This window comes from Mustelus asterias, chromosome 9 (genome assembly GCF_964213995.1).
Source record: "Mustelus asterias chromosome 9, sMusAst1.hap1.1, whole genome shotgun sequence".
Taxonomy (NCBI): Eukaryota; Metazoa; Chordata; class Chondrichthyes; order Carcharhiniformes; family Triakidae; genus Mustelus; species Mustelus asterias.
The window spans coordinates 2,955,824-2,982,324 of record NC_135809.1 but is presented as its reverse complement, the minus strand read 5'-3'; the positions used below and the strand labels follow the sequence as shown (position 1 = coordinate 2,982,324).

The 26,501-nt window shown below is 42.2% G+C and overlaps 1 protein-coding gene across 20 annotated transcripts in view; it reads left to right on the top strand.

Moving 5' to 3' along the window:
* The window catches only part of ppp1r12a (protein phosphatase 1, regulatory subunit 12A), a 196,279-nt gene that overhangs the window by 92,375 nt on the left and 77,403 nt on the right, over positions 1-26,501 (top strand). For all 20 annotated transcript variants that reach the window (XM_078219507.1, XM_078219500.1, XM_078219518.1 and 17 more), the window contains exons 4-9: positions 8,404-8,563; positions 9,140-9,284; positions 14,219-14,293; positions 16,800-16,888; positions 17,036-17,190; positions 17,925-18,052. In XM_078219507.1, coding sequence (XP_078075633.1) covers positions 8,404-8,563; positions 9,140-9,284; positions 14,219-14,293; positions 16,800-16,888; positions 17,036-17,190; positions 17,925-18,052 — 752 coding nt within the window. The remainder of the gene's footprint in view (positions 1-8,403; positions 8,564-9,139; positions 9,285-14,218; positions 14,294-16,799; positions 16,889-17,035; positions 17,191-17,924; positions 18,053-26,501) is intronic.

Below are 26,501 nucleotides of genomic sequence, written 5' to 3'. Positions count from 1 at the left end.
GCTGCAGGAATGGGTAGGTAAGTGGGTGATGGAATTCAGCACTGACAAGTGTGAGGTAATACCTTTTGGCAGAAGGGATTGGGGGGGGAGCAAGGGGTGCGGGGTTAGTTAGGAGGTTAGGTTGGAAAGGCTGGGTTGTTCTTGGAACAAAGGAGGTTGAGGTGAGCTTTGATAGAGGTGTACAAGATTATGATAGGTTTAGGTAATGATCATGGGGAAATTCGGCACTGGTTTTGAGTGTATAAGATTTTGATAGGTATAGATAGAGTGAATGCAGGGGAGAAAAAAACCAGAGGGCATGGGTTAAGGGTGAAAGGAGAAAAGTTTAAAGGGAATATTAGGGGGGGCTTCTTCACGCAGAGAGTGGTGGGAGTGTGGAATGAGCTGCCGGATAAAGTGGTAAATGCGGCGTCACTTTTAACATTTAAGAAAAACTTGGACGGGTTCATGGATGAGAGGGGTGTGGAGGGATATGGTCCAAATGCAGGTCAGTGGGACTAGGCAAAAAATGGTTCGGCACAAACAAGAAGGGCCAAAAGGCCTGTTTCTGAGCTGTAATTTTCTATGGTTCTATGGTTGGAGTCATATCTGGCACAGAGGAAGGAGGTTGTGGTGGTTCGAGGTCAATCATCTCAGTCCTGGGACTCCTCAGGGTAATGTCCTCGTTTCAAACATCTTCAGCTGCTTCATCCCAGACCTTCCCTCCATCAGGTCAGAAGTGGGGATGTTTTACTGAAGGCAATATTCAACACCATTTGCAGCTACTCAGTCGGTGCCCATATGCAGCAAGACCTGGGCAGTAGTCAGGCTTGGACTGATAAGTGACGAGTAACATTTAATGGAATCCCAACAGTACAGAAGAAGGCCATTTGGCTTATCAAGTCTGCACCGACGACAATCCCACCCATGCCCTTTTCCTGTAACCCCACGTATTTACCCTGCTGGCCCCTTTGACACGAAGGGTTAATTTAGCATGCCAATTAACAAGACAGCCAGTGAAACTCTGGGGGTTACAAATAGTGTGACATGAACCCATTGGGTTCATGTCACACTATTTGTAACCCCCACAGCTTACCTGGACCTGCAGAGTTTCACTGGCTGTCTTGTCTGGAGACTGTACACATCTTTTTAGCCTGTCTTGATGCTCTCTCCACTCACGTTGTTTGTATCTTAAAGACTTGATTAGCTGTAAGTATTCGCATTCCAACCATTATTCATGTAAATTGAGTCTGTGTCTTTATTTGCCCTGTTTGTGAACAGAATTCCCACTCACCTGAAGAAGGGGCTTGGAGCTCCGAAAGCTTGTGGCTTTTGCTACCAAATAAACCTGTTGGACTTTAAACTGGTGTTGTTAAACTTCTTACTGTGTTTACCCCAGTCCAATGCCGGCATCTCCACACCATGAGAAATATGTTGCAGTTCCTTTATTGTCACTAGATCAAAATATTAAAACTCCTGCCCAAATAGCACTGTGGGTGTAACTACAGCACATGGACTGCAGAAGTTCAAGAAGCTCACCACCACCACCACCTCGAAGGCAATTAATGAGCAATAAATGCTGGCTTAGTCCATGAAGCCCACGTCCTGTAAATGAATATTTTTAACAAACTCAGAAGCAATCTCTTCCCTTCGCCGATGGTACAAGGGCGAGGTGACACTAATTTAACATTTTGGATGCAAGGGAGAATGTGGGAGAACTTTAATTTTTAAAAACATTACTTATTAGTGTCACAAGTAGGCTTACATTAACACTGCAATGAAGTTATTGTGTAAATCCCCTAGTCGCCACGCTCCGGGTACACTGAGGGAGAATTTAGCATGGCCAGTGCACCCTAATCAGCATGTCTTTTGGAATGTGGGAGGAAACTGGAACACCCGGAGGAATCCCATGCAAACATGGGGAGAATGTACAGACTCTGCAGTGACCCAAGGCTGGAATCAAACTCGGGTGCCTGGCGCTGTGAGGCAGCAGTGCTAACCACTGTGCCACACAAAATCTCTGCCCACAAGGTTGAAAGTGGAAACATCAATGATTATAAACAAAAATTGGATGGACACTTCAAGGAAATAAACCTGCAGGGTTATGGGAATGAAGTGGGGACTGGCAGTGACTGGATTGCTCCATGTGGAGCTAGCATGAACTCTTTGGGCTGAATGGCGTCCTCCTGTGTTTAATTGGCTCTGTGACCAGGGAATTTGAAGGCATTTTGAGTTGAAATGGTCCACCGTTTGATTTGATACCTGCCAGACTGGTCATGCTAATGAGGGGAAGGAAGTGAGAGAAAAGTGAAGTTGAAAGGTTTGGGAGGGCAAAGGTGGGTAGTGGCATTTGATTCCACAATTACTTGAATTGAAGTGTCTTGCAACATTTTAGTGGTAAAGGCTCTGAATAGTTACAAGTTGCTGTTGAATATCTGATTGCCAGAAGTTAATGACATCAAAGACTAATATCATTCCAGTTTCTAGAAATAGGGGACGAGAGTAAAAGAATGATCACGTAGTCATTGTATGAGTGTGCTGGCAGCAGTTTGAGTTCTGTGTACAGTTTTGAATGTCAGAATACTCAAGTGCATCCCACAAGAGCAGGGATGTACTTCTGAGGCTGCATGAGGCTCTGGTGAGACCCCATTTGGAGTATTGTGAGCAGTTTTGGGCCCCGTATCTAAGGTAGGATGTGTTGGCCATGGAAGGGGTCCAGAGGAGGTTCACAAGAGTGATCCCTGGAATGAAGAGCTTGTCATATGAGGAACGGTTGAGGACTCTGGGTCTGTCCTCGTTGGAGTTGAGAAGGATAAGGGAGGATCTTATTGAAACTTACGGGATACTGCGAGGTCTGGATAGAGTGAACGTGGAGATGATGTTTCCACTCGTAGGAAAAACTAGAACCAGAGGGCACAACCTCAGGCTAAAGGGACCATCCTTTAAAACCAAGATGAGGGATTTCTTCAACCAAAGAGTGGTGAATCTGTGGAACTCTTTGCCGCAGAAGGCTGTGGAGGGCAGGTCATTGAGTGTCTTTAAGACAGAGATAGATAGGTTCTTAATTAATAAGGGGATCAGGGGTTATGGGGAAAAGGCAGGAGAATGGGGATGAGAAACAAATCGGCCATGATTGAATAGCAGAGCAGACTCGATGGGCCGAGTGGCCTAATTCTGCTCCTATGTCTTATGGTCTTCAGTGCATTGGTGTTGGAGACAGTATTTAAGGTGGTGGATGGGGTGCTGATCATTTGGGTTGCTTTATCTTGGATGGTGTTGAGCTTCTTGTGCTGTGGGAACTGCATTCATTTAGGCAACTGGAGAGTATTTAAAATCCTGACTCTCTTTTGGATATTGGAGAGGCATTGGGATGTTTGTGGGTGTGTTACTGGCTGTTGTAGCCACAGTATTTCTGTGGCTGATCCAGTTAAGTTTCTGGTCAATGATGACAACCAGACTGTTGATGGCTGGGTATTCACTGATAATACTGTCGAACATGACGGGAGATAGTTAGATTCTCTCCTGGTAGAGTGATTGTTGCCTTTCACTTATGTGGTGTGTTTCATGTTTGCCTCTGATCAGCCTGAGCCTGAATGCTGTACAGGTCTCGCTGCATGGATTGCTTCAGTGTTTAGCAAATTGTGGATACGACTTAATTCCAGTTCTTGACATAATAAAACTGGCTCTTGATGACGTTGCACAAGACAGATTACTTTCGTTTAATGTCTCATCTAAAAACATGGCTCCTCCGACAATGTACCACTTTCCTATCAGAATGTTGTCTTCGCCTGGATTGTGTTCAAAATTCTGGAGCCATGAATTTATAACTTTCTGACGAGAGAGTGAGCTACCACTGACCCAAGGCTGGATAAGAATGACTGCCTCTAACATGGTGCAGGAAGATTTGTTGCATTTCTGGGAAGTTTTTCTCTTGCCTGAATCTCGATTTTAGGCTGTTTTAATGTGTTGAATGTTACTATCATCGACTACATTGAAAATGTATTGCATGTTCAATCTGTGATAAGCTTAATGTTGGACAGGTGTGTCTGAGTCCTTTGGAAGATGTAACTTCTATTTCAACTTTCTTTGATTTATTGTCATGCTGCTCTGCCGTAAATTTCCACTGAAGCCATTGAACTTGACCGACCAGGCTCTTCATCTTGACCACGTAACTGCAGCTGGATATTGGAGGTCAGGCAATCCTTTAATGGGGAAGGAAAAGTTAGCCGTGGATCTTTGAACCCCAACTTGCCTTTAACTGGTTTCCTCTCTGTTGCTGTATACGTCTGCTTTGCAGCTTCAGTACCTTATAGTTAAGCATCGTTGTTGACCCTCAAATTGGAAGGGGAACAAGGATGTCCCATCTCTTTGATGGGATTGTATTTATAATTCTATTCTGGAGGCGACTGTTTCATATTCTTCAAAGTATTTCCCATGCACTTATATTTGATTAATGGCGATGTATGTCTGCGGTACATGAGAATAACAAACAGCCCTATTTTAGAATTGGGCTCAAACCTTTAACTTGGCAGTGTTCCCTCTAATAGTTTTTGTGGAGTTGTGTGGGTGATTTGTTTAAATGCGTGGGCCCATTAAATGTTCCTGTGCTGTTGTGGATGCGCTGTAATATAAAGGAGTCCAACTGAACAAGATCTGCGTGGGGACTTTCAGACAGCGCATTTTCGAAAAAATGTTACTTGCTCTCTTCAGTTTGTTATATGTTCTGCATTCTCTGAAAGGGATTTGTAAAGTGTACTGGTATTATATATGATTTAGGTTGATTGGCCAGGTTAAAAATTGTCCCTTAGAGTCCTGGGATGCGTAGGTTAGAGGGATTAGCGGGTAAAATATGTGGGGGGAGGGCCTGGGTGGGATTGTGGTCGGTGCAGACTCGATGGGCCGAATGGCCTCCTTCTGCACTGTAGGGTTTCTATGTTTCTATGTTTCTATGCACCACATGAAAAGAGGGTTTTAATACGTTCGGGGCACACACAATGGCGATGACAGATTTTTTTGGTTAATGTCGGGTTGTGGGTGAGGTTGGTAAGACGCATTTATTCTTCATTGGCAGCACCTCGGTTGAGCAGGACTTGCTTCCACTTGGGAGGTGGCTGAATAGTCCAATCCTGGAGTCGCAGACTCTGCCACAGGTTTGGGAGGTGGTGTTTGGTTCGAGTAGGTGTGGGGGACTCCCTGGATTCTGCGTTCTCTTTCCACTGTTTACAATTGGACTCCGCATGCTGCAGCTGGGCAGAAGCTGCACTGACACTGAGGGAGGAGTCCTTCAGCCACGGGGTGAAGGCGGTTAAGGAGAATTCTCAAGATTTACCTTTGCCAGGACGGGGAGAAGGGAAATGCCTTTGTAATTTCTGCAGTCGGACCTGTCTTGTTTCTTGAAGATAGTCATAATTAAAACATCTGAGTTCTGCTGGCATGCTCTCTTCCTTCCAGACAAAGGTAATGAGGTTGTGGATTCTTGTCAAGAGTACCTCTCCGCCTCATTTTCATGTTTCAGCTGGGATTCTGTCTGTGCCGAAGGCCTTGTTGATTTTCAGCTGTCAAATTTTGTTTTTTCCCTCATGGCAAGCTGGGATGCACTGGGACGATGGGTAGAATTATGTAGCATTTGCAGCACAGAATCAGGCCATTGAGCCCAACCAGTCTCAGTTTTTAAGCTTACACGAGTGTTCTCCCCTCACTTGACCTACCTTGTCAGTGTACCTCATATTCTTTTTTCCCTTGTCTATTAACTTCCACATAGAGCAAATACATTTTTGTCACAAATCACTCCACATGGTAGAGAGTTCCCAGCCACACACCGGATGAAGGTGTTTCTCTTAAATTTCCTGTTGTGATTTATTGATTTTCTTACATTTATGGATCTGAGTTTTGGGTTTCCCCCAAAAGAATTCCTGAAATTTTATCAGGTCACTTTTGTGACTTAATGTAGGTTCATGGTTGAGGTATTGCTCTTACACCAGTGATGACTATAAACCCATCACAATGGGGAATTTCACAGTAACTTCGTTGCAGTATTAATGTAAGCCTTACTTGTGACTAATAAATAAATCTTGCTTTTACTTTATGGTTGAATAGGTTGGGACTCAATTTCCAGGGGAAAGAGAAGTTTGACGTTTGCGGGGGCGATGGCCTAGTGGTATTATCGCTAGGCTATTAATCCAGAAACTCAGCTAATGTTCTGGGGACCTGGGTTTGAATTCCTTCATGGCAGATGGTGGAATTTGAGTTCAATAAAACAAACCTGGAATTAAGAATCTACTGATGACCATGAAACCTTTGTCGATTGTCGGGAAAACCCGTCTGGTTCACTAATGTCCTTTAGGGAAGGAAATCTGCCGTCCTTACCTGATCTGGCCTCCATGTGACACCAGAGCCACAGCAACGTGGTTGATTCTCAACTGCCCTCCGGCAATTAGGTATGGGCAATAAATGGTGGCCAGCTCGCAATGCCCATGAATGAATTTTTAAAAAAGCGTGACTGGATAGACGTCTTTGAAATTGTGAAAGGGTTTGATCAGGTAGACAGAGCAAAGATTGTGCAAGAGAGCAGAATTTGTGGCCACAAATATAAGATAGCCACTCATGAATCCAATAAGGAATTAAGGAGAAACTTAGTGGTGAGAATGTGGAACTTGCTGCCGTAAGGAGGAGTTAAGGTGAGGCAAAACTAGATAAACTCGTGAGGGAGAAAGGAATAGAAGGATTTGTTAGATGAAAGATGGTAAAAGGCTCATGTGGAGCATGAAGGAACACCATGGACCAGTATGGCCAAATAGCCTAACTGTGCTGAAATCACCATGGTAATATACCCGCTATGTAACTAGTTTAATCTGCACCTGAAAAATCTGGACAGGTGCGTCAATGGTGTCAATCCTTTCGCCAGTTGTGATGATAGGTCTGCACTGGCTATGTTAAACGTGTTTCTCTTTTCAGATATTGACTGGCTTGATGTGTACATAAATAATATTTCATATTTCAAACTTTAACAGTGCTTTTAAATCAGTCATCCCTATAGGGCTAGGTGCATTATTGTGGGAACGTTTGTGAATTGTGTTTGGACCAAGATTTCAGAATTAAGTTCTGGGTTTCAGCACCAGTCATGGAATTAGAGCAGATCATGCAAGCTGACCACAATACGTTACTTGGGAACGTCTTTCTGATGTATTGAACAGAGATCAGTAACAGCACCAACAACTTGCACTTCAGTATAAAGCCCTATGTGCATGTAATGAGAAGAAGATTAACACTGGGCTGAAGAGGGAAACATGAGGGTAGCTGACCACATGCTTGTTCAGAGGCAGGAACACTTCAAAGAGAGCTTGAGACTCAAGAAGGGAATTTCAGAGACTGGAGCTCAGATGGCTGATGAACAGCAACCAGTGCTGGATTGAAGGAAATTGGGATGTGCAAGTGGCTAGCTTTGGAGGATTGCAGAGTGATTGGAGAGTTGTGGAGATGGAGGTAAGAGAATAAAGGCAATGCCAGGAGGGATTTAAATGTTGGGAGGAAAATTCTAATTTGAAGTGTTGATGAACTGGAGCCTCCAGTGAACACTGGAGTCATGAATGAACAGGACTTGGTATGAAATGGGATAATGAAAGCAGTGTGTTGAATGAATTCAAGTTTATGGAGACTGGAATTAGGAGGCTGAATAGTGGCTGGGTATAACAAAATAATGAATAAGGGTCTCAACACCATTTGGGTTGAAGCAAGGGCAGGTGCAGGTAATATAATGGAAGAGATGGCAGAGAGGGTACAATGGACTTGAGATGCCAGTGTGCTATTTGGAGTTCCAGTCAATCTCTATTCTTTAATCCAAGTCAGTAAAACAAGTTATCAGGTCGCTTACATGTGGGCTGTTATTGTATGCAACTTGCCGTTCCCCTATATCACCAAAGCACTTTGGCTTTGAAATATTGACAAGTCCTGATTTCATGAAAAGCACTGGAATGCAACTTTGTTCCTTCCTTTGTTCCTTATGTCATGATCCCAAGGGGAATATAAACCGAAGGCAAGTTGGATGTCATTTGTTATATGCAGACAACTGCACAAGCAACATCAATATCTTTTAATCAAACATTAATCAATTTTCATTCATAAAGACTTAATTTTGCATATGTTAATGCAGTCTGCTCTGTAGAGCAGTAGCCCATATAGATATCTGACCAGTTGTGATGTATAGATCTGGCCATATTTTAGATATTCATGTTTTTGAGTTTTTTTTGTTGCTGATTTGGATTTGTTTTCGTGCTAAAGCATATATTTATGTTTAAAATATATATTAGATCCTGATTCTTAAATGTGCCAAGCTTTGTAAATGTAATGATGCATGTTCAGCCTTGGTTAGGTGTGTGGGTAACCTGTTTTGCTAACCTGCTTTTTGAACTGGTTTTGTTTGTTTAGGGGTGGATATAGAGGCAGCTCGGAAAGAAGAAGAACGAATAATGCTTCGTGATGCTCGGCAGTGGTTAAATAGTGGTCAGATAAATGACAATAGACATCCCAAATCTGGAGGAACAGCTCTTCATGTCGCTGCAGCTAAAGGCTACACGGAGGTTTTAAAGTATGTACATAAAACAAAACTTTGTATTCAAAAGTAAATAAAGAAATGAAATGAGCAAATTGTGGAACAGATGGAAAAGGAACCCATGTGCTAGCTAACTACTGTAGCTAAAATGACTGCTTCATAGCCTCATAGATATTTGATGGGGGTGGGAGACTCCATGATGCTTGCAAGCTTTAAACAGGCGCATGCAACTCAAATACTCATTGACTGTTTATTTTAGGAAATATTGCTGGTGGTTCAAGGCGGTTAAAATGTTGAGAAGTGGTAAAACATGGAACTCTGAACACAGAGTTGAAAGTTGTAAAGTGAAGATGGTTGTAAAAATGCACCAACTAATGGTTATTTGGTTGAGTGAGCCTCGACCGTTAGCATGTTCTTGCCTTGTAGATGCTACAAGGGCTTGTCTTGAAGTACATATGACTGAGAAGTGATTATTCAGCCTTTTGCCTGGGTTAGTGGACGTCTGGCTGAATTCAACTTTTTTAAGATGTACTTTAAGCTGCTGTAACTCAGATGACATTTGCAGGATTTTTTTGTTGACTTGTTCAAAAGGTTATTTTTTTAAATCGACAGGCTTCTAATCCAGGCAGGTTATGATGTAAATATCAAAGATTATGATGGCTGGACCCCACTTCATGCTGCAGCACACTGGGGTAAAGAAGAAACTTGCCGAATCCTGGTGGAAAGCTTCTGTGACATGGAGACGATCAACAAAGTGGTTTGTTGCCAGTTAATTTTCTTTTTATTTGTGGTAACAGTTTTAAATTTTTTTTAAGTCACAAGTGTGAAGAGAAGCAGATGGTTAAGTGATTGCAAGGCCAGATTGAAATTGCAAAGGTACGCAATTTGCCAGGGAAGGAAACCTTTCTCCCCTATGTAGGCCGATGAAAAGATTATTCCTGTCCCATGATACGTTGGACTCTAAATACTCTCTGAAGTGACCCAACAAACTACTGTTGTAAAAGCAATTGTCGAAGTCCACCATCACCTCAGAGGATAGGCAACAAACTGCACATTGTCTAGAATTTCAGTAACCTCATGAATAGGCTTTTAAGCATTTAAATGTTGCATAGAAGTAGCAGTGCAGGAGTACAAATTGATCTTCGGAATATATTTAACGGAAGAAAGACTTGCATTTCAAGAATGCCTTTCATGACTTCAGGATGTCTCGAAATACTTCACAGCTGACATATTTTTTAAATTGCAGCCCCTGTTGTGATGTAGAAAATCTGGCAGCTAACTTGCACACAGCAAGATCCCACAAATGGCTGTGTGATGACCAGATAACCTGCTTTTAGTTTTGATGGAAAGAAGTCCTCTGAAATCGTGCTATGGAATCTTTTATGTCCAAATGAAAGATGTGTCAAATAACAGGTGCTTATAAGCTTAGGCTTTAGTGTCTGTTGGAATATTGATTTATTTCCTGTATTCAAGCACTGGTTAACCCTGTGATCACAGTGCTGTGGAAGGCAGTATCTGAAGATACTTTGCATTATGTCTAGTTTTTTTCTCCCTCCCTGTTTTTCCTGAAAGTGTTGATTCTTTGCTGTAGTGATGTTTCACATGTGTTAGCAGCCTCTGGCAGCACCTTTTGAGGTGTCCATTCATCAATGCTGAGCATTGGCAGACAATGTTGACAAGGTATTGGCGAGTGGGGTGTAATGAAAAGGAAGAGCAGTGATTTAAGCTGAACAGGTTGTTCTTTCACCTTCTTTGGCTCAGAGAACTGAAGGTAATTGTTGTGTTTGTATCACTGGCTGAATAAGAAAGCTCAGCACATAGTAGCCTTAATACCCTGGCTCATTCGGGTGGCACAGTGATGAACAGCTACCTCACAGCGCCAGGGACCCAAGTTTGTTTCCCAGCTTGGGTCACTGTCTGTGTGGAGTCTACACGATCCCCCCCATGTCAGCGTCTGTTTCCTCCGGGTGCTCTGGCTTCCTTCCACAGTCCAGAAGACGTGCTGGTTAGGTGCCTTGGCCATGTTAAAATTCTCCTTCAGTGTACCCAAACAGGCGCCTGAGTGTGGCGACTGGAGGATTTTCACAGGAACTTCATTGCAGTGTTAATGTAAGTCTACTTGTGACACTAACAAATCAACTTTAAAACATGAGTGATCTCATTGATTCAGTTATGCACAAAAAGCACTTGGAGTCAACATTATCTGAATGTGAAGTTGTTTGGTGGCAGACTGCAGCTCTGCTTACAGAGATGGGGTGACCCATAAGGAAACCGTGCAACCAGAAAAAGGCATTTCCAATATATTAACACCAGTAAAAACTCATTAATCACTCATTAAACACTTGAGTCAATATTTTAGATTCACAAGGCAGCATTATAAAATCACTTGTTATTTTGAAGCTTGACTGCTGAGCTGCAGTCGGTATTTTGTTGACCATGATCATCTTGGTCCGTTTCCTTGTGTCTCTGTTTATAAATTGGAAGACAAAAAACTAAAAGCAAGGATGACATTCCGTTTCACCTAATCACGGACTTGGCATTTTCATCCTGGTGATAAATGGTGCATGAAGCTGAAGTTGGATTGTAACAACAGTTAGATCAGCTTCTGATAGTGTGGTCATGCAATTGGGACTCCATATTTCTTTAGGCACAGTCTTGCAATGGCATGTAACAGGAATGAAAACCTGCTTCACAAAGATATGACAAGTGTTGTAGTGCAAGGGTAAATGGGGTTAGTTGTTTGCTGTGAGGAGTTTAAATGTGCCTTGGATGTACTTGGATCTGATCGCAATAAAGTAGACAGCAGTTGAAATCGCTATAATAAAGTAGACCAAATTCAGTATCACCCTATCAATGATCTGTGAGAGGATGATTTCTCGGTCTGGTTTGAGACAATCACATTCCCAAGGATTGGCTTTGCTTTTGTTTATGGAAAACAAAAGTCAAGCTTTTGGGGAATAAATGCTTGGCTTACATCTTGCACTTGCTCACCCTCGGAAAAGGCTTTGCCGGAGCATTAACAATTGGCATTAAGCCAAAGGAGGAGTTATCAGGACAGGTGGTCAAAACCCTGATCTCACATTTCAGTTTTAAGGAGTGATTTTAAGGAGGGAGCTTTGGGCTAAGGCTGCTGCAAATGCAGCCGTGATGGGTAGAGCAGTTAGAATCACATGCGAAAGGCAAGAGTGGAAGGGGGCGTAAAGATCTTGAAGGTTTGTAGGCCTGGAGATAGTTGGGGATGGGTAAGGGAGAAATTTGAAAGCAAAGATGAGAATTTTAAAATCCAGATTAACAGAGATAAAGCCAATTTTGTAATCGTGCTGCTGTCTGATATTCCATGTTGACAAACCTCTTAAGAGGCACTTTGTCAAATACCTTTTGGAAGTCCATGTATGACTGTCAAAGGCATTACCCCCATCAACTCTCTCCCTCGTCAACAAACTCAAGCAAGTTAGTTTATGGCTGGCTCAACTGTACAAGTGGGGCATGACAAAGATTGGATGGGAAAATGATAAGGGATTCAGTGGGAAGTGGAACAGAAAGGTGTTTCGGTAACCAGGATATTACGTTGCATTGCCAGTGGCAGAGTCAAGAATGTCACTGAGTGGCCAGTGAATACAGTTTGTGGTGGGGACCAAAGACACAGGTTTCAGTTTTTGTAATATTTGGTTGGAAATGTCTTATGATGTCCAGAGAAGTGATGGCAGGAAATGTCTTATGGATGTCCAGAGAAGTGATGGCAGGATACAGCTGAGTTGTCAGTGCCTATATTGAACCGCATGTATTAGATAATTTGCCTTTGAGCGGAATGTAGATGAAAGGCACTGAAGATCGATAATCTAAGAGCTCCACTGAGTGGAAAGAAAGTCCACTGCAGATGAATCTCCAGCTATAATTCCAGTAGGCAAGGATGAAACTAAGCAAGGGCAGATCAACCCAGTTGAATGATGGAAGAGAGATCATGAAGGAAGATGATGTAGTCAGCTGTGTCAAATATTGCACATGTGTTTCGAAGGATGAAGGGGGATAGAAACATAGAAAATAGGAGCAGGAGGAGGCCATTCCACCCTACGCGCCTGCTCCACCATTTGTTATGATCATGGCTGATCAACCAAGTCAATACTCTGATCCTGCACACCCCCTCCCCCCCAAAATCATATCCTTTGATCCCCTTTGCCTCAAATGCTATATGTAACTGCTTCTTGAAAACATTCAATGTTTTGGCTCCAACTACTTTGTGTGGTCGTGAGTTCCACAGGCTGACCACTCTCTGGGTGAAGAAATTTCTCCATCTCTGTCCTAAATCGTCAACCTATATCCTCGGACTGTGATCCTTGGTTCTGGACACACCCACCAGTGGAAACATCCTTCTTGCATTTATCCTGTCTAGTCCTGTTAGAATTTTATAGGTTTCTATGAGAACCCCCCCCTCATTCTTCTTAACTCGAGCAAATGCAATCATAACTGACTCAATCGCACCTCATATGTCAGCCCTGCTTTCTGATAAACCTTCTCTGCACTCCCTCTGGAGCAAGAACATCCTCCCTCAGATAAGGAGACCAACACTGCACACAATACTCCAGGTGTGGCCTCACCAACGCCATATATAATTACCTTTGTTGCAGTTACAAGGGATGTCATTTGTGATTCTGATGAGAGCCCTTTCAGAACTATTGCAGGGCTGGAAATCTGCTAAGTTCAAATATAGAATTGCCGATTGGAAGGACATAGATTTGCGAGGTGACAATACGATCAAAGACTTTGAAGAGAAAAAGGAGGTTTGAGGTGGGGCAAAGACAGATTAGGGTGAGTTCTTCTGAGGAGAGGGTTTAATGGCAGATTTAAAGTGGGGGAATATCATTTGAGAGCAAACAACAATATTCGTGAATGTAGTGCCTCATACTGACCCCCTTCAATTCTAAGAGTGTTGTGAAGAGTTTGCGATATACAAAGAAAATTGAAGCACAGGAATAGGCCCTTCAGCCCTCCAAGCCTGCACCGACCATGCTGCCCAACTGAACTAAAACCCCCTACCCTTCCGGAGACCATATCCCTCTATTCCCATCCTATTCATGTATTTGTCCAGATGCCCCTTAAAAAAGTCACTGTCGTATCTGCTTCCACTACCTCCCCCGGCAGCGAGTTCCAGACATCCATCACTCTCTGTGTAAAAATAAAACTTGCCTCGTACATCTCCTTTAAACCTTGCCCCTCGCACCTTAAACCTACACCCCCTAGTAATTGACTCTTCCACCCTGAGAAAAAGCTTCCGACGATTCACTCTGTCCATGCCCTTCATTATCTTGTTACCCCTATCAGGTCGGCCCTCAACCTCGTTGTTCCAGTGAGAACAAACCAAGTTTCTCCAACCACCTCCTCATAGCTAATGCCCTCCATACCAGGCAACATCCTGGTAAATCTTTTCTGTACCCCGTCCTAATCCTCTATATCCTCCTGTTGGTGTGGCGACCAGAATTGAGCACTGTTCCAAGTGTGGCCTAACTAAGGTTCTATTAAGCTGCAACATAACTTGCCAACCTTTAAACTCAAACTTACATAACCATGTCTTCTGAAACCCTCTGTCCAGTTTGTGCTTTATGAACTTTTATTTTCAATTTGGTATGTGAGTTAGTAGAAAGATTTTTCTTTTTATGTTAGACCTCCTCTGAGACCTGTGAATTTTGTATATAGGGGCAAACTGCTTTTGATGTAGCTGATGAAGATATTCTTGGGTACTTGGAAGAGTTACAAAAAAGGCAGAACATGGTAAGTACCAATTACAAATCAATGCTTTAACCCAGCGGTCTCCAAACTCCGATCCGGAAGCAGCCCGCTGCGGGCCATAGTTTGGAGACTGCTGCTTTAACTGATCAATACTTTTACTGACCGTCTCTTGTAGACAGTGAATCTCTTCAATATAACTTGAATAATAATTATTATGATTTGACTATCCATGCAAACATATAGCTTTCTGCTGAGCTAAAAAGGGATGGAAAGAAAGCCTTTGGTCATAACATGAAAGCTGGCTTGTGAATTCACATGCTGCATTCGAATAGAATTCTCAAGGATTTATCATTTAAACCAGAATTAGCATCTTTGGAAACTGGTCTTTTTGCTACCATGGAAGACACATTCCCAACACCTTTTAGTTATTTTTCAGTGTGTTGAGTAGTGGTGAACGCTGTTTTGACTACTCATTGTGCACAATAAATAATGCTGTTTTAAAATTTCTATGCAAGAATCTGTTTGAAATTCAGATGTGTGGAATCTCTGCCTGTATATAACTTGTTCAAAAAGCCTGTGACTGCTGCCACATATAATTCTGCATGTATATCAATGGTCTGCTACCGGCATGTTCATTTTTTGCCTGTTGCTGTCCCCTGGTGACACCATTCACAAGCACCTGGCACCCAACTTCACCTCTCCAGCACCACCACTGATGCCAACTTGTTGTAAGGAAGAAAGTGAAAATGTTTCCACTAAGTGTGTGTCACCAAAGCCATTCCTTTTCCATTCCTACCGATACGTGCTGCCTCTGGTTCCAACTTTTATCACTACCACATCAGTTAAGTCAAGTGCTTCACCATCTTGACATTCTGGTTGACCTGAGCATCACTACTCTACCTGTTATCTGGTCTCCCAAGTCTGCATTTTTTTCCAGCACCAAAAAATGGTCTCCTTGTGTTCACATATTTTCCCCTCATTTAAGTTCTCCACCGCAGGCTTTGGGTTCTCACTTTGCCCCTTTACCCCCTCATTTCACAGACCTAAATTAGTCCACTCTATGGCTTCTCCCCAGCCCTATGAGTATCGCATGTGTCCTTGCTCTGTTGCATTGGCTGTTTGTCCCATGATATAGTTTGTGAGGTTTCATTCTTAGATTGCTCTGTGATCTCATTTCACTTTATCTGAGTACTTCTCTCGCTTGATGTTCGAACCTTTCCCACCCCTGCTCTTAAACTCTGCATTAACATTGTTTTAACCACTGTTAAAGAAAAATAATTGTTAGCATTTAATTCCAGGGCGAATATAGTTTAGTGGCATTATCACTGAGCTAATAATCCATTGGACGAGTAATCCAAAAGCCCAGGGCATTGCTCTGGGGACCTGGGTTTGAGTGCCACCATGATGGATGGTGAAATTTGAATTGAATAAAATCTGGAATTAAAAGTCTAATGATGAACATCATTGATTTTTGCTAAAACCCACCTGGTTCACCTGTGTCCTTTTAGGAAAGGAAATCTGCCATCCTTACATGGTCTGGTCTACATGTGACTCCAGACCAACAGTAATGGTTGACTCTTAAATGTCTTCTGAAATAGTTTAGCAAAGCCGCTCATTTCAGAGAAGTTGGAGATGGACAATAAGTGCTGGCCCAGTCAGTGACTCCCACATCCCATGAATGAGTAGAAAAGAATCTACTTTACAGTGTGAATTAAAATTGACTGCAGGTAATTTATTTTTGACTTTTTAAATCATTCATGGGATATGGGCGTCGCTGGCTGGCCAGCATTTATTGTACATCCCCAGCTGTCTTTGGAGGGCAGTTGAGTGTCAACCACATTGCTGTGGCTCTGGAGTCACACATAGGCCAGACCGGGTAAGGACGATAGATTTCCTTCCCTAAAGGATATTAGTGAACCAGATGGGTTTTTCTGACAATCGACAATGGTTTCGTGGTCATCAGTAGATTCTTAATTCCAGATTTTTTTTTTATTGAATTCAAATTCCACCATCTGCAATGGTGGGATTTGAACCTGGGTCCCCAGAACATTAGCTCAGTTTCTGGGTTAATAGTCTAGCGATAATACCACGAGGCCATTGCCTCCCCTTGCCATTCTTTGTGGAGAGGCCAATGCATAAAACTGCCCAATCCGTGTCTGTTTCCTCAGAGTCCAGAGCAGAAGAAAGTTGTTTGCCATATGCACTAGTCAGGATACAGGTGCAAACTATTTAGCCACTCGCGTTCCAAACACAGTTGTTGAATCGCAACAATTGGTAGAAGCCAAAAACTGTCTGTTCTTCAGGCATTACATCTTCAGTGACAGTCATTGAGAATTTTAGTGATGTTTGTTTCCATGAAAAATAAATTTTCATTCTGGATTCAGTCCATGTCCTGACACCTGATTTTGCTCAAAACACAATGTAACTTCTTGAGGTGTAAATTGAATTATCCAAGTGATAAATGCATACATCAAGGAGATATCAGCTGGAATTTTACCATCCTGCCCACAGCATCTTAAAATTGTATATTTTTTTTCCTCCCCAAAAGCTTTTAAGGGAAAAACAAGCAAATAAGTCCCCATTGATCGAGTCAACTACTACAATGGAGAACAACCAACAGTTAAAACCCATCAAGAGGTAAGTGAAAGTGAGATTCACAATATGTTAGCAATGATTGATGAACTCCTTCATTTGGGAAATCAAGTTTTCCATTTCGTGTTCCTGCTCACGAACAAGATTATTCATAGTTTACAAACTAGTACCTTACTGAAATTCTTCTAACAGTAAAGAAACCCTGCTGAATGAACAGAAGATTCCAGTACATATCGAGTCTCTGGAGCAGGAGAAAGTGGACGAAGAGGAGGAAGGAAAGAAAGATGACTCTAGTTGTTCTAGTGAAGAGGAGGAGGAGGAGGACTCTGAGTCAGAAGCAGAGACAGGTAACCTCCAAGAAATTTTCACATTGTTACCCATAAATTTAACCATGGTTAGAATAATGGTTAGACGCCGGCATCTCCACATCATAGAATAATTGGACCATCTCAAAACCTCCAATAGCATTACCCTTTTATGAAGTTTTTTGTCTAAAATCGCCAAGAGTTTGTTTTTGAAGTGAGGGGTATGCTCATGATGTGTAGAACATTCTCTACTTCGACCCCATGTCAGCATCAGTCGGTCCCAAGTCACAAACAGCATGCAGAGTGAAATTCTCTTCATATCCGCCCCTGCAATGTCAACCTCATTAATTGCTTAGTAATGGAATTGAGTGGCAGTTTTGTGCAACGAGTTCAGGTCCATGAGAAACTTAATTGAGACTAAAATCTCGTCCACGTGGAATCCTTGCAGCCAACAGACAGAATTCTCATTCCATCAGCCGAGGCTGCGTTTGTGTTCAGGTGCCAGGGCTGAGAGGCCAGTGCCTGACCAACAGCACCATGAGGTCCCGTAACATTTCATTTTGTAAAGTCATGCCAGTTGTTCAACATTTAGCAAATTAGACACAAGTGATTTTAGATTTGTTCTTTCTGTTAAACATTTCATCCTGTAATATTCTGCACAAGGGTCGATGCTGTCAGGTTTCAAAAATGGAATGCTATGACCACCGTAGTAGTTTACATGTTAATTTTGGGAGGTTTTTTTGGTTACTCAACCAATAAGTGCAATTTTCTTCCAGAAAAAAGCAAACCCGCAGTGACTGTAAATAATGTGAACCGTATCAACAGTGGAGGTATCCAGTCTGCTGCAGTGGCCCCATCAACCGTACCCACATATCAAGTTGCACCAACTTCACCTGTGAAAAAGGTATGGGATAACCAGTTTAAACTTCAAATTACAAAATTGAGTGGGCTAGTAACCCTGGCAGGAGATGTTTAGACACTTGAGGGTTTAAATCTCTAATATCTGATAATTCAATTCTTTTGGGTTTGTTTCATTATCAGCTGGGTTGTTGTAACGTGCGGCAAGTGCAACCTTCTGTCGGATGAGAAAGATTAATACTGTCCTTCATCCTGTCCTAAATAGCTCAGTGTACAACATAGCTGCAGCTGTTGAATGTTGTAGTCATTTAGATGCTATTGAAGTGTTTGCTCTTGCATTCTACCTTCCTATTTAGAAGACAGACAGCATTGAATAAAGTGAAGACTAAGCATGAGACATCTCAAAGGATCTGAATATATATTTGTTGCAGTTGGTACATGGAACTGCAAATACTGGCAACGAACATGTGAAAAGAATAGATTATCCAAGTGGAAATGTGTCAGCGTTTCTTTAAGGCTTGATATCACCACTGTCCCAGGCTAGTCTAACAGTGCTTAGTAGTGAGTAGTTGCAACAAGGTTAAAATATGCACACAAAAAACTCCTGGTAGATGAGAGAAGGGAAGAACTTTTCAATGTACTTGACAAGCATAAAAATGTGGTTAATCCAGCATTTTTATTTAATTTTCATTTGAAAGTCATGGCTGGAAAGATGGGGGGGGGGGGGGGTGGCTTTAGATTCCTGGGACACTGGGACTGGTTCTGGGAAAGCTGGCACTAGAACAAGCTGGATTGTTGCACCTGAATGGAGCTGGGACTGAGTTCCTTGTGGGGCATTTTGCTAATGCTATTCAGAGGACTTTAAACTTGGCCGAGGTATAGGAACCAGGAGAGTATTAGAGAGTAACACCAAAATGCAGAGAATATTGGGAGAAACAGAGGGCACAAGAATGGAGAATAGTAAACTAATAGGTGGAGGTTATAAATCAGTATTATACTGCATGCATATGAATGAATGGAGTTCAGTGAATAAAATTGGTCAGTTACAGGCACAGATTGTCAAACGGAATCATGATGATGTGGTGATAAGAGTCTTGACCGAAGGATTGGGTGTTAAATATTCCTGGGTACAAGGTGTACCGGGAAGGCAGGATAGAAAGAAGAGGAGAAGAGGCACTATTAGTTAAGGAAAGCACTACAGTGCTGGAGAAAGAAGATATCCCAGAGGGTTCAAGGACAGAATCAATTTGGCTTGCACTAAGGAACAAAAAAGATGCAATTACACTGCTCAGTGTAGATTATAGACCACCAAGCAGTGGAAAGGATATAGAGGAACAAATCTGTAGCAAATTATAGAGGTATAAACATTATAGAAAAGTTAGAATAGGGGACTTTAATTCCCAGAATAGACTTGGGTAGTGGTAATGTAAATGGCGGAGAGGAGCAAAAGTTCCTTGGTTGTGTTCAGGAGAATTTTCTATAGCCATAAGTGTTCATTCTAACAAAAAAGGAGGCACTGCTGGACCTGATTCTTGGAAATGAGGTGGGCAAAGTAGATCAAGTGTCAATGGGGAAGCATTTAGGAAACAGTGATCATTGTATCATAAGGTTTTGGATAGGAAATCGTAAAAATGGCCATGTGCAATCCAGAATAAAAATAATTAACTGGGGGAGAGCCCACTTCAATGGGGCAAGAATGGAACTAGCCTGGCCAGACTGGAACCCAAGGTTGGTGGAAAAATCCAGCTGAACAATGGACTACCATCGAAACTGAAATGGTATCGACATAGTCATGCTATATTCCTTCAAAAGGAAAGGTAGGGGAAATAAATGTAAGAGTTCCGTGGATGAAAGAAGAGATGGAAATTAAGGCAAGGATGAGAAAGTGTGCTTCTGACAAGTGCCAGGTGGAAAATACCATTTGAGAACCAATCTGAATACAGAAAGTTCAGAGGAGAGATGAAGAAGCAAATATGAGTGGAGGGATTATAAGAGAAGATTGGCAGCCAACCTGAAGTGGAACCCCAAAGTCTGCAAGCAGTAAATAATAAAAGGTTGATGAGAGGAGGAGCAGAGTCATTAGGGACCAAAAAGGGAATTTACACATGGAAGCAAAGGGCAGGCTGAGGTGTTGCATCAATACATTGCCTCCGCCAATCCAGGACATGGTGACAGACAAGGAAATTCTGTCACTAGAAGAGTTCAAAATTGGTATGGAAGATGCATTGGATAAACTCTGTTCTTAAAGTTCACAAGGCACTGGGACCAGATGAGATGTATTCAAGGATGTGTAAAGAAGTGGAAATTATGGGGGACCGGCCATAATGTTGAATCTTCCCTAGAATCAGGAATGATGCCAGAGGGCTGGAGAAGTGCAAGCATTTTGCTCTGTTCAAAAAATACTGTATGGTTAAACCCAGCAATGGCAGACCAGTCAGTTTAACATCTGTGGTGGGGATGCTTCTAGAAATAACTATTTGAGATAGAATTAATAGTCACATGAAAAATATGGGTTGATTTGGACTAGTCAGCATGGATTTCTTCAAGGAAAATCGTGTTTAACTATCTTTGGAGTTTTTTTTGAAGAGGTAATCGGGAGGGTTGATGAGAGTGAAGCTGCTGATGTGATACACAGGGTTTTCCAAAGATCATGATGACATTCTACAGACCTGTGAGCAAAGTCCTCGCTTGTAGAATAAAAGGGGCAGTAATAACATAGGCACAAAATTGGCTGAGTGATAGGGAACAGAGAGCAGTGGTTAATGGGCATTTTTTGGGCTGGAGGAAGATTTGTAGTGGTGTCCCCTGGAGTCGATATTTGCACCTTTTCCTGATGTATACATTATTGATCTGGATCTTGGTGTGCAGGGGACAATTTCAAAGTTTGACATTGATAGAGAACTTTGAAGTATTGTAAACTGAAGGCAATGTAGAACTTCAAAAGGATACAGACAAGTTGGTGGAGCAGATAGATCAGTGGCAGATGAAGTTCAATGCAAAAGAAGTGTGAAGTGATTCATTTTGCGAGGAAGAATGTGGAAAGACAACATAAAGTAAAGAGTGCAGCAGAGGGACCTGGGTGTATATGTGCATAAGTAACTGAAGGTGACAGGACTGGTGGAGAGAGCAGTTCATAAAGTATTCACTATCCTTGGGGGGAGGGGGAGATGTTAGAGTACAAGAACAAGGAGCTTATGCTCAACTTGTATCGGACACGAGTTTGACCTCAACTGGAATATTGTGTGTAGTTCTGGGCGGCACACTTCAAGACGGACGTGAACGCATTGGAAAGAGTGCAGAAGAATGGTTCCAGAGATGAGAAATTCCAATAATTAAAATAGATTAGAGAACTTGTGACTGCTCTCCTTTGACGGGGCGGGGGGGGGGGAGAAAGGCTAAGAGGAGATCTGATAGAGGTATTCAAGACCATGAGTGGACTAGACAGTAGATGGGGAGAAACTGTTCCTGCTCGTAAAAGTATCGTGAATGCGAGAGCACAGATGTAAACGAATTTGCAAAGGTAATAAATGTGACATGAAAAACCTTGTCACAGAGTGGTTCAGGTCTGAAATGCAGTGCCTGGAAGTGTGGTGGAGGCAGGTTCAATCGAGGTATTTGAGAATATTAGATGATTATTTGATTTGAAACAATGTGCGTGGTTATGAGGAAAAGGCAGGAGAATGGCAATAAATCATGATGCTCATTCACAGAGCCGGTGCAGGCATGATGGGCTGAATGGCTTTCTTTTGCACCGTAACAAGTCTATGATTTTGGCTTAGTTATAGCAAATGGAGTTGGACTAAACACTGAGGCTGCTGTGCACCACGGAAATTTCAAGGCATTCTGCATTATATAAAAAAGAAAGGCTTAAGCATGTTAGCTGATAGTAAATGCACACTGGTTTAGTTGGTGCGGGAACTTGATTAGAATGAGTCTTATGTGGAATTTAACAAGCTGAAGTGTAACACAGAGCAATGTTTTGTTGCAAGTAAGCCATGTGTTTTTTACTGCGTTTACCCTCGCTCTTAATGTCCGTTCAAATAGTGTTCTGCACTGCGATGTGACCTTGGTCCTACAAGCATAGATAGCCATGTCTCTAATCAGCAAAGTTGCATTTTGGAGAAAACAGGTGACAGATAGTAATGAAGCATCTTAAGCTCTTTGACTAGTGAAGGGCAGGTTCAAGCCAGCACTTCAATGTTTTGCTTTATATTGCAACAGCAGACAATGTTGGCTAAGGTTCACTCATCTGAATGCAGTGGTAGACAAAATAATGGAAAACTGGAATTTTCCAGGCACTAAAGGGAAACTTTCATTTTGAGGAATTATGAAACATGCTGTTTTGTCAACTGTGTTCACTAACTGCATTCTTGTAGCTCTCCTAAAGACCTGTCACTTAGCAGACAACTCTCCATAGTCTTGTGAATTGGTAGTTGAGCTCATCGTAGATGTGTGTTTGGTTCTGTCCGAGCCAGAATATATAGTATTGGACATTGCAAAAAGTTTGATTGAAAAGTCGGAGAAATTGTACAAGGGCATAATAGGTCTCGGAAAACTTGATTCAACCTTCTGCATCGTGTTTCAGGCAAAGATCGTTTTTGGAAGGTCGATCACGAAAGGTGAAGCAATTTAGCATTCTGTGCAGTTGTTTTAAGAATATTGTTGTCTAACTGCTTTTGAGGTCCTTTTTAAGGGCAAAAAGTTGTGATCTACTTCAGTTGCATTTTATATCGGATTAACATGTTAGCATCTCTGATGCTGAGCACACTTTGGATAGCTAGTATGAAATAAGCCCTCTCGTATGTTACTTCGGACAATATTGAGTTCAACAATGAAGGGAATTTTGCACACTGGTCAACATTTCATTCTATCACAGGGCTTTTTAGAATGTTAAAATTGATAGTAGTAGGTGGGCTGTTGTGAAGCTTGTGCAGATTTATTGTGTTGTGAACTGGCCCTGTATTCAGGAGATTCGGTATGCAGAGAACTTTCTGATATTGACTAGCTATCATATTTGAGTTAATTTTGGCTCCAGTTCGGATTGCAAGAATTTTGGCATTTCCAGGAAACCTATAAAGGCCGTCGTGTTTCAGTGATTTTCTGTTATCAAAAGTGTTGAGCAGATGGTGATAGATTGTTGTTGAACACTCATTGACACTGAGGAAAAGGAAGTTCAGGTGCCTCATAAGTATTTATGGCTAGAGACTGTTTTTCAGAATATGCAAAAGCGAAAATGGGCACTGGTTGCATTGAAACGTCAAAGCCATTCAAAACTTTTCAAAATGCCTGTGTGACATGCTAATTCCTTGGTTCGAGTCCCAACCAGTCCCCACTCACCACCACCCTCCTCTGCCTAACTGAATTTGTTTTCACGTTGAACAATTTCCCTTTGAATTTATCTGACTTCTTCCAAATAAGAGGTGTTACTATGGATACCTGGATGGGTCCTAATTATGCCTGTCATTTAGTTGGGTCTGGAAAACGTTTTTTTCCAGTCCTCCTCCGGTCTCTTTCATTTACAATACACCACAGTGCCTACCATTTCCTTCACTTTCTGGAATTGGACAACCTAAACAACCTTGCTTCCAATTTCTATCATTACCTAGATGAGCCGTCTATGATACTTGACTTTCCTTCCTCAACAACTCTGTCTCCATTTTTGAGGCTATGCTGTCGTCTAATGTTCATTTTACCCGAACAGGTGCTGCAGTGTGGCGACTAGGCGATTTTTCACAGTAACTTCATTGCAGTGTTAATGCAAGCCTGCTTGTGACTAATAAATAAACTTCAAACTTCCTCACACCCTGCCCCTCTGTAAGGACTCCATTTCATTATCCGTTTCTCTGTCTCTACTTTATTGATGATGCAACTTTCCACGACAGTGCTTCTGATATGTCTTCCTTTTATGCATCAATTTCTATCCTCCAGTTCTGAAGAAGAGTCCTAGTTGACTCTTCACAGTCGAAACATGAATCTACTTTCTCTCTCCATGGAGCAACTGGGTATTTCCAGCATATTCTGTTTCTACTGCAGATTTCCAACACATGCAATGTTCTGTTTTTATGCTAAATTAAAGTATTTTTATATCCTTTGTATTGGAAATCCATACAGCCTATTTTAGCTCAACCATCAAATAAAATCCTATAGTTTTTCCTCCCCTCCATTCCTCTTTCCATCTGCAAATCTGTTTAATACCCAGAAGAAACCTGTGGCATCAGTCCTGAATTCCAAGATCTCTTCACTCTGTGTGGTCTGCTTGTGCCATTGCATGATCCCTTTCAGTTGTGCACCTGCGCAGCATTGGAGATCTTTGAGAATGTAACAGCAGGGTGGATAAAGGTGAATACGTTGATCTCGTGTATTTGGATTTCCAAAAGGCATTATATGAGGTCCACATATAAGGTTACTGCACAAAATAAAAGTTCATGGTGTAGGGGTGATATGATGATGGATAGAGGAATGGCTAACAGGAAACAATGCATAAATGGGTTTATTTTCAGCTTAGAAAACTGTACCCGGTAGTGTCCACAGCATTCAATGCTGGGGCCTCCACTATGATCCATGTTGATGACCTGAACGAAGGACCAAGTGTATTGTTGCCAAATTTGCTGATGATACAAAAATAGGTAGGAGAGCACGTTGTGAGGAAGATATAAAGTCTGCGAAGGGATATAGATAGGTCAAGTGAGGGGGCAAAAATGAGTGGGTGGAGAATCGTCAAGTTACCCATTTTGGCAGAAAGCTTTAAAAAACTGCATATTGTTTAATTGGAGAGACATCATAGAAATCATAGAAACCCTACAGTGCAGAAGGAGGCCATTCGGCCCATCGAGTCTGCACTGACCACAATCCCACCCAGGCCCAACCCCCACATATTTACCCGCTAATCCCTCTAACCTACGCATCTCAGGATTCTGAGGGGCAATTTTTAACCTGGCCAATCAACCTAACCCGCACATCTTTGGACTGTGGGAGGAAACCGGAACACCCGGAGGAAACCCACGCAGACACGAGGAGAATGTGCAAACTCCACACAGACAGTGACCCAAGCCGGGAATCGAACCCAGGTCCCTGGAGCTGTGAAGCAGCAGTGCTAACCATTGTGCTACCGTGCCGCCCATTACAGAACTCTATGGCATGGAGGGATCTGGGTGTTCTTGTACATTAGTCAATAGGTTAGGCCTATAATTATTGCAGTTTAAAAGAATGAGAGATGATCTTATTGAAACATGGAAGATTCTGAGGACACGGTAGATGCTAAGAGGGTGTTTCCCCTCGTGGGGGAATGTCGAACTAGGGCGCAGTTTGAAAATAAGGGGTCTTGCATTTCAGACTCGGGTGAAATTTCTTTACTTGGCTGTTGTTGTTCTTTGGAATTCATTACTCAGAGGGCAGAGGATGCTGGGTCATCGAATATATTCAAGGCTGAGTCCAATTATTGATCAGCAAGGGAGTCCAGGACTTATGGGGACAGCTAAGAAAGTGGAGTTGAGGGTGCAATCAGAGCAGCCATGATCTTATTGAATGGTGGAGCAGGCTCGATGCTCCTCTTATGTTCTTATTGTGAATGTTGCTTTCAAATGTTTTGAACCTGTGTGCCCATGTTTTATACTGGTGGATTAGATTCAGGCATCCAGATTTATTTTCTTTGTGTTTGCAGTTTTGCGTACTTTTAACGTTGCCATTTAGTTTTTTTTCTGCAGCACTTCAATGTATTATTGAGATTGTGGTCTCATTTTGCTTTTCAATGCAAACCAGTAGTTGTGCTGCTGCAGTTGTTCTCCCATTTAAAGATTGATGCAAAATGGTTTCAGAGTATGCTTTTACTTGGAAAAAGCAGTACAAATTGGATGTCAGGTTCCAATTTGGCTGTAAAACCAAGACAATAAATCTCCCATCAGGCTTCTCCCTTCATTTAGGAGCTGGTGGTTTCTTGCACAGCATGATAGCATTAAAAAAAAAATATTTGAAAAAGTGGGAACTCCAGCTCGGCTCTCATGTCAGAAAAGTTATTAGCTGCACTAATAGAACCCTAAACCCATGTGGAAGCTCAGTTACATCGCAGCAGCGTGCCAGTCAGACTGAGGTCAGCATGCACTTCTGACAGAAGTCTGTTTGGTGGTGTGCTCTGGTCAGATGCTAATCTTTGGTAATTAGCTGCAGCATGTCGGCAGTAGTCTACTACATTTATAAGGTAATTAAATTTGCAGTCGTAATTTGAACTTGAAGTTCTTTGCCCAATCTGCAACTATTCAGCTAATGTCTGCCATGAACTTCATGAAACTGAGCATGTATTAAAAACACTAGATAAAAGCAAATTACCACAGATGCTGGAATCTGAAACCAAAAGAGCAAATGCTGGAAAATCTCAGCAGGTCTGGCAGCATTTGTAAGGAGAGAAAAGAGCTGATGTTTTGAGTCCAGATGACCCTTTGTCAAAGCTTTTTTCTCTCCTTCCAGATGCTGCCAGACCTGCTCAGATTTTCCAGCATTTT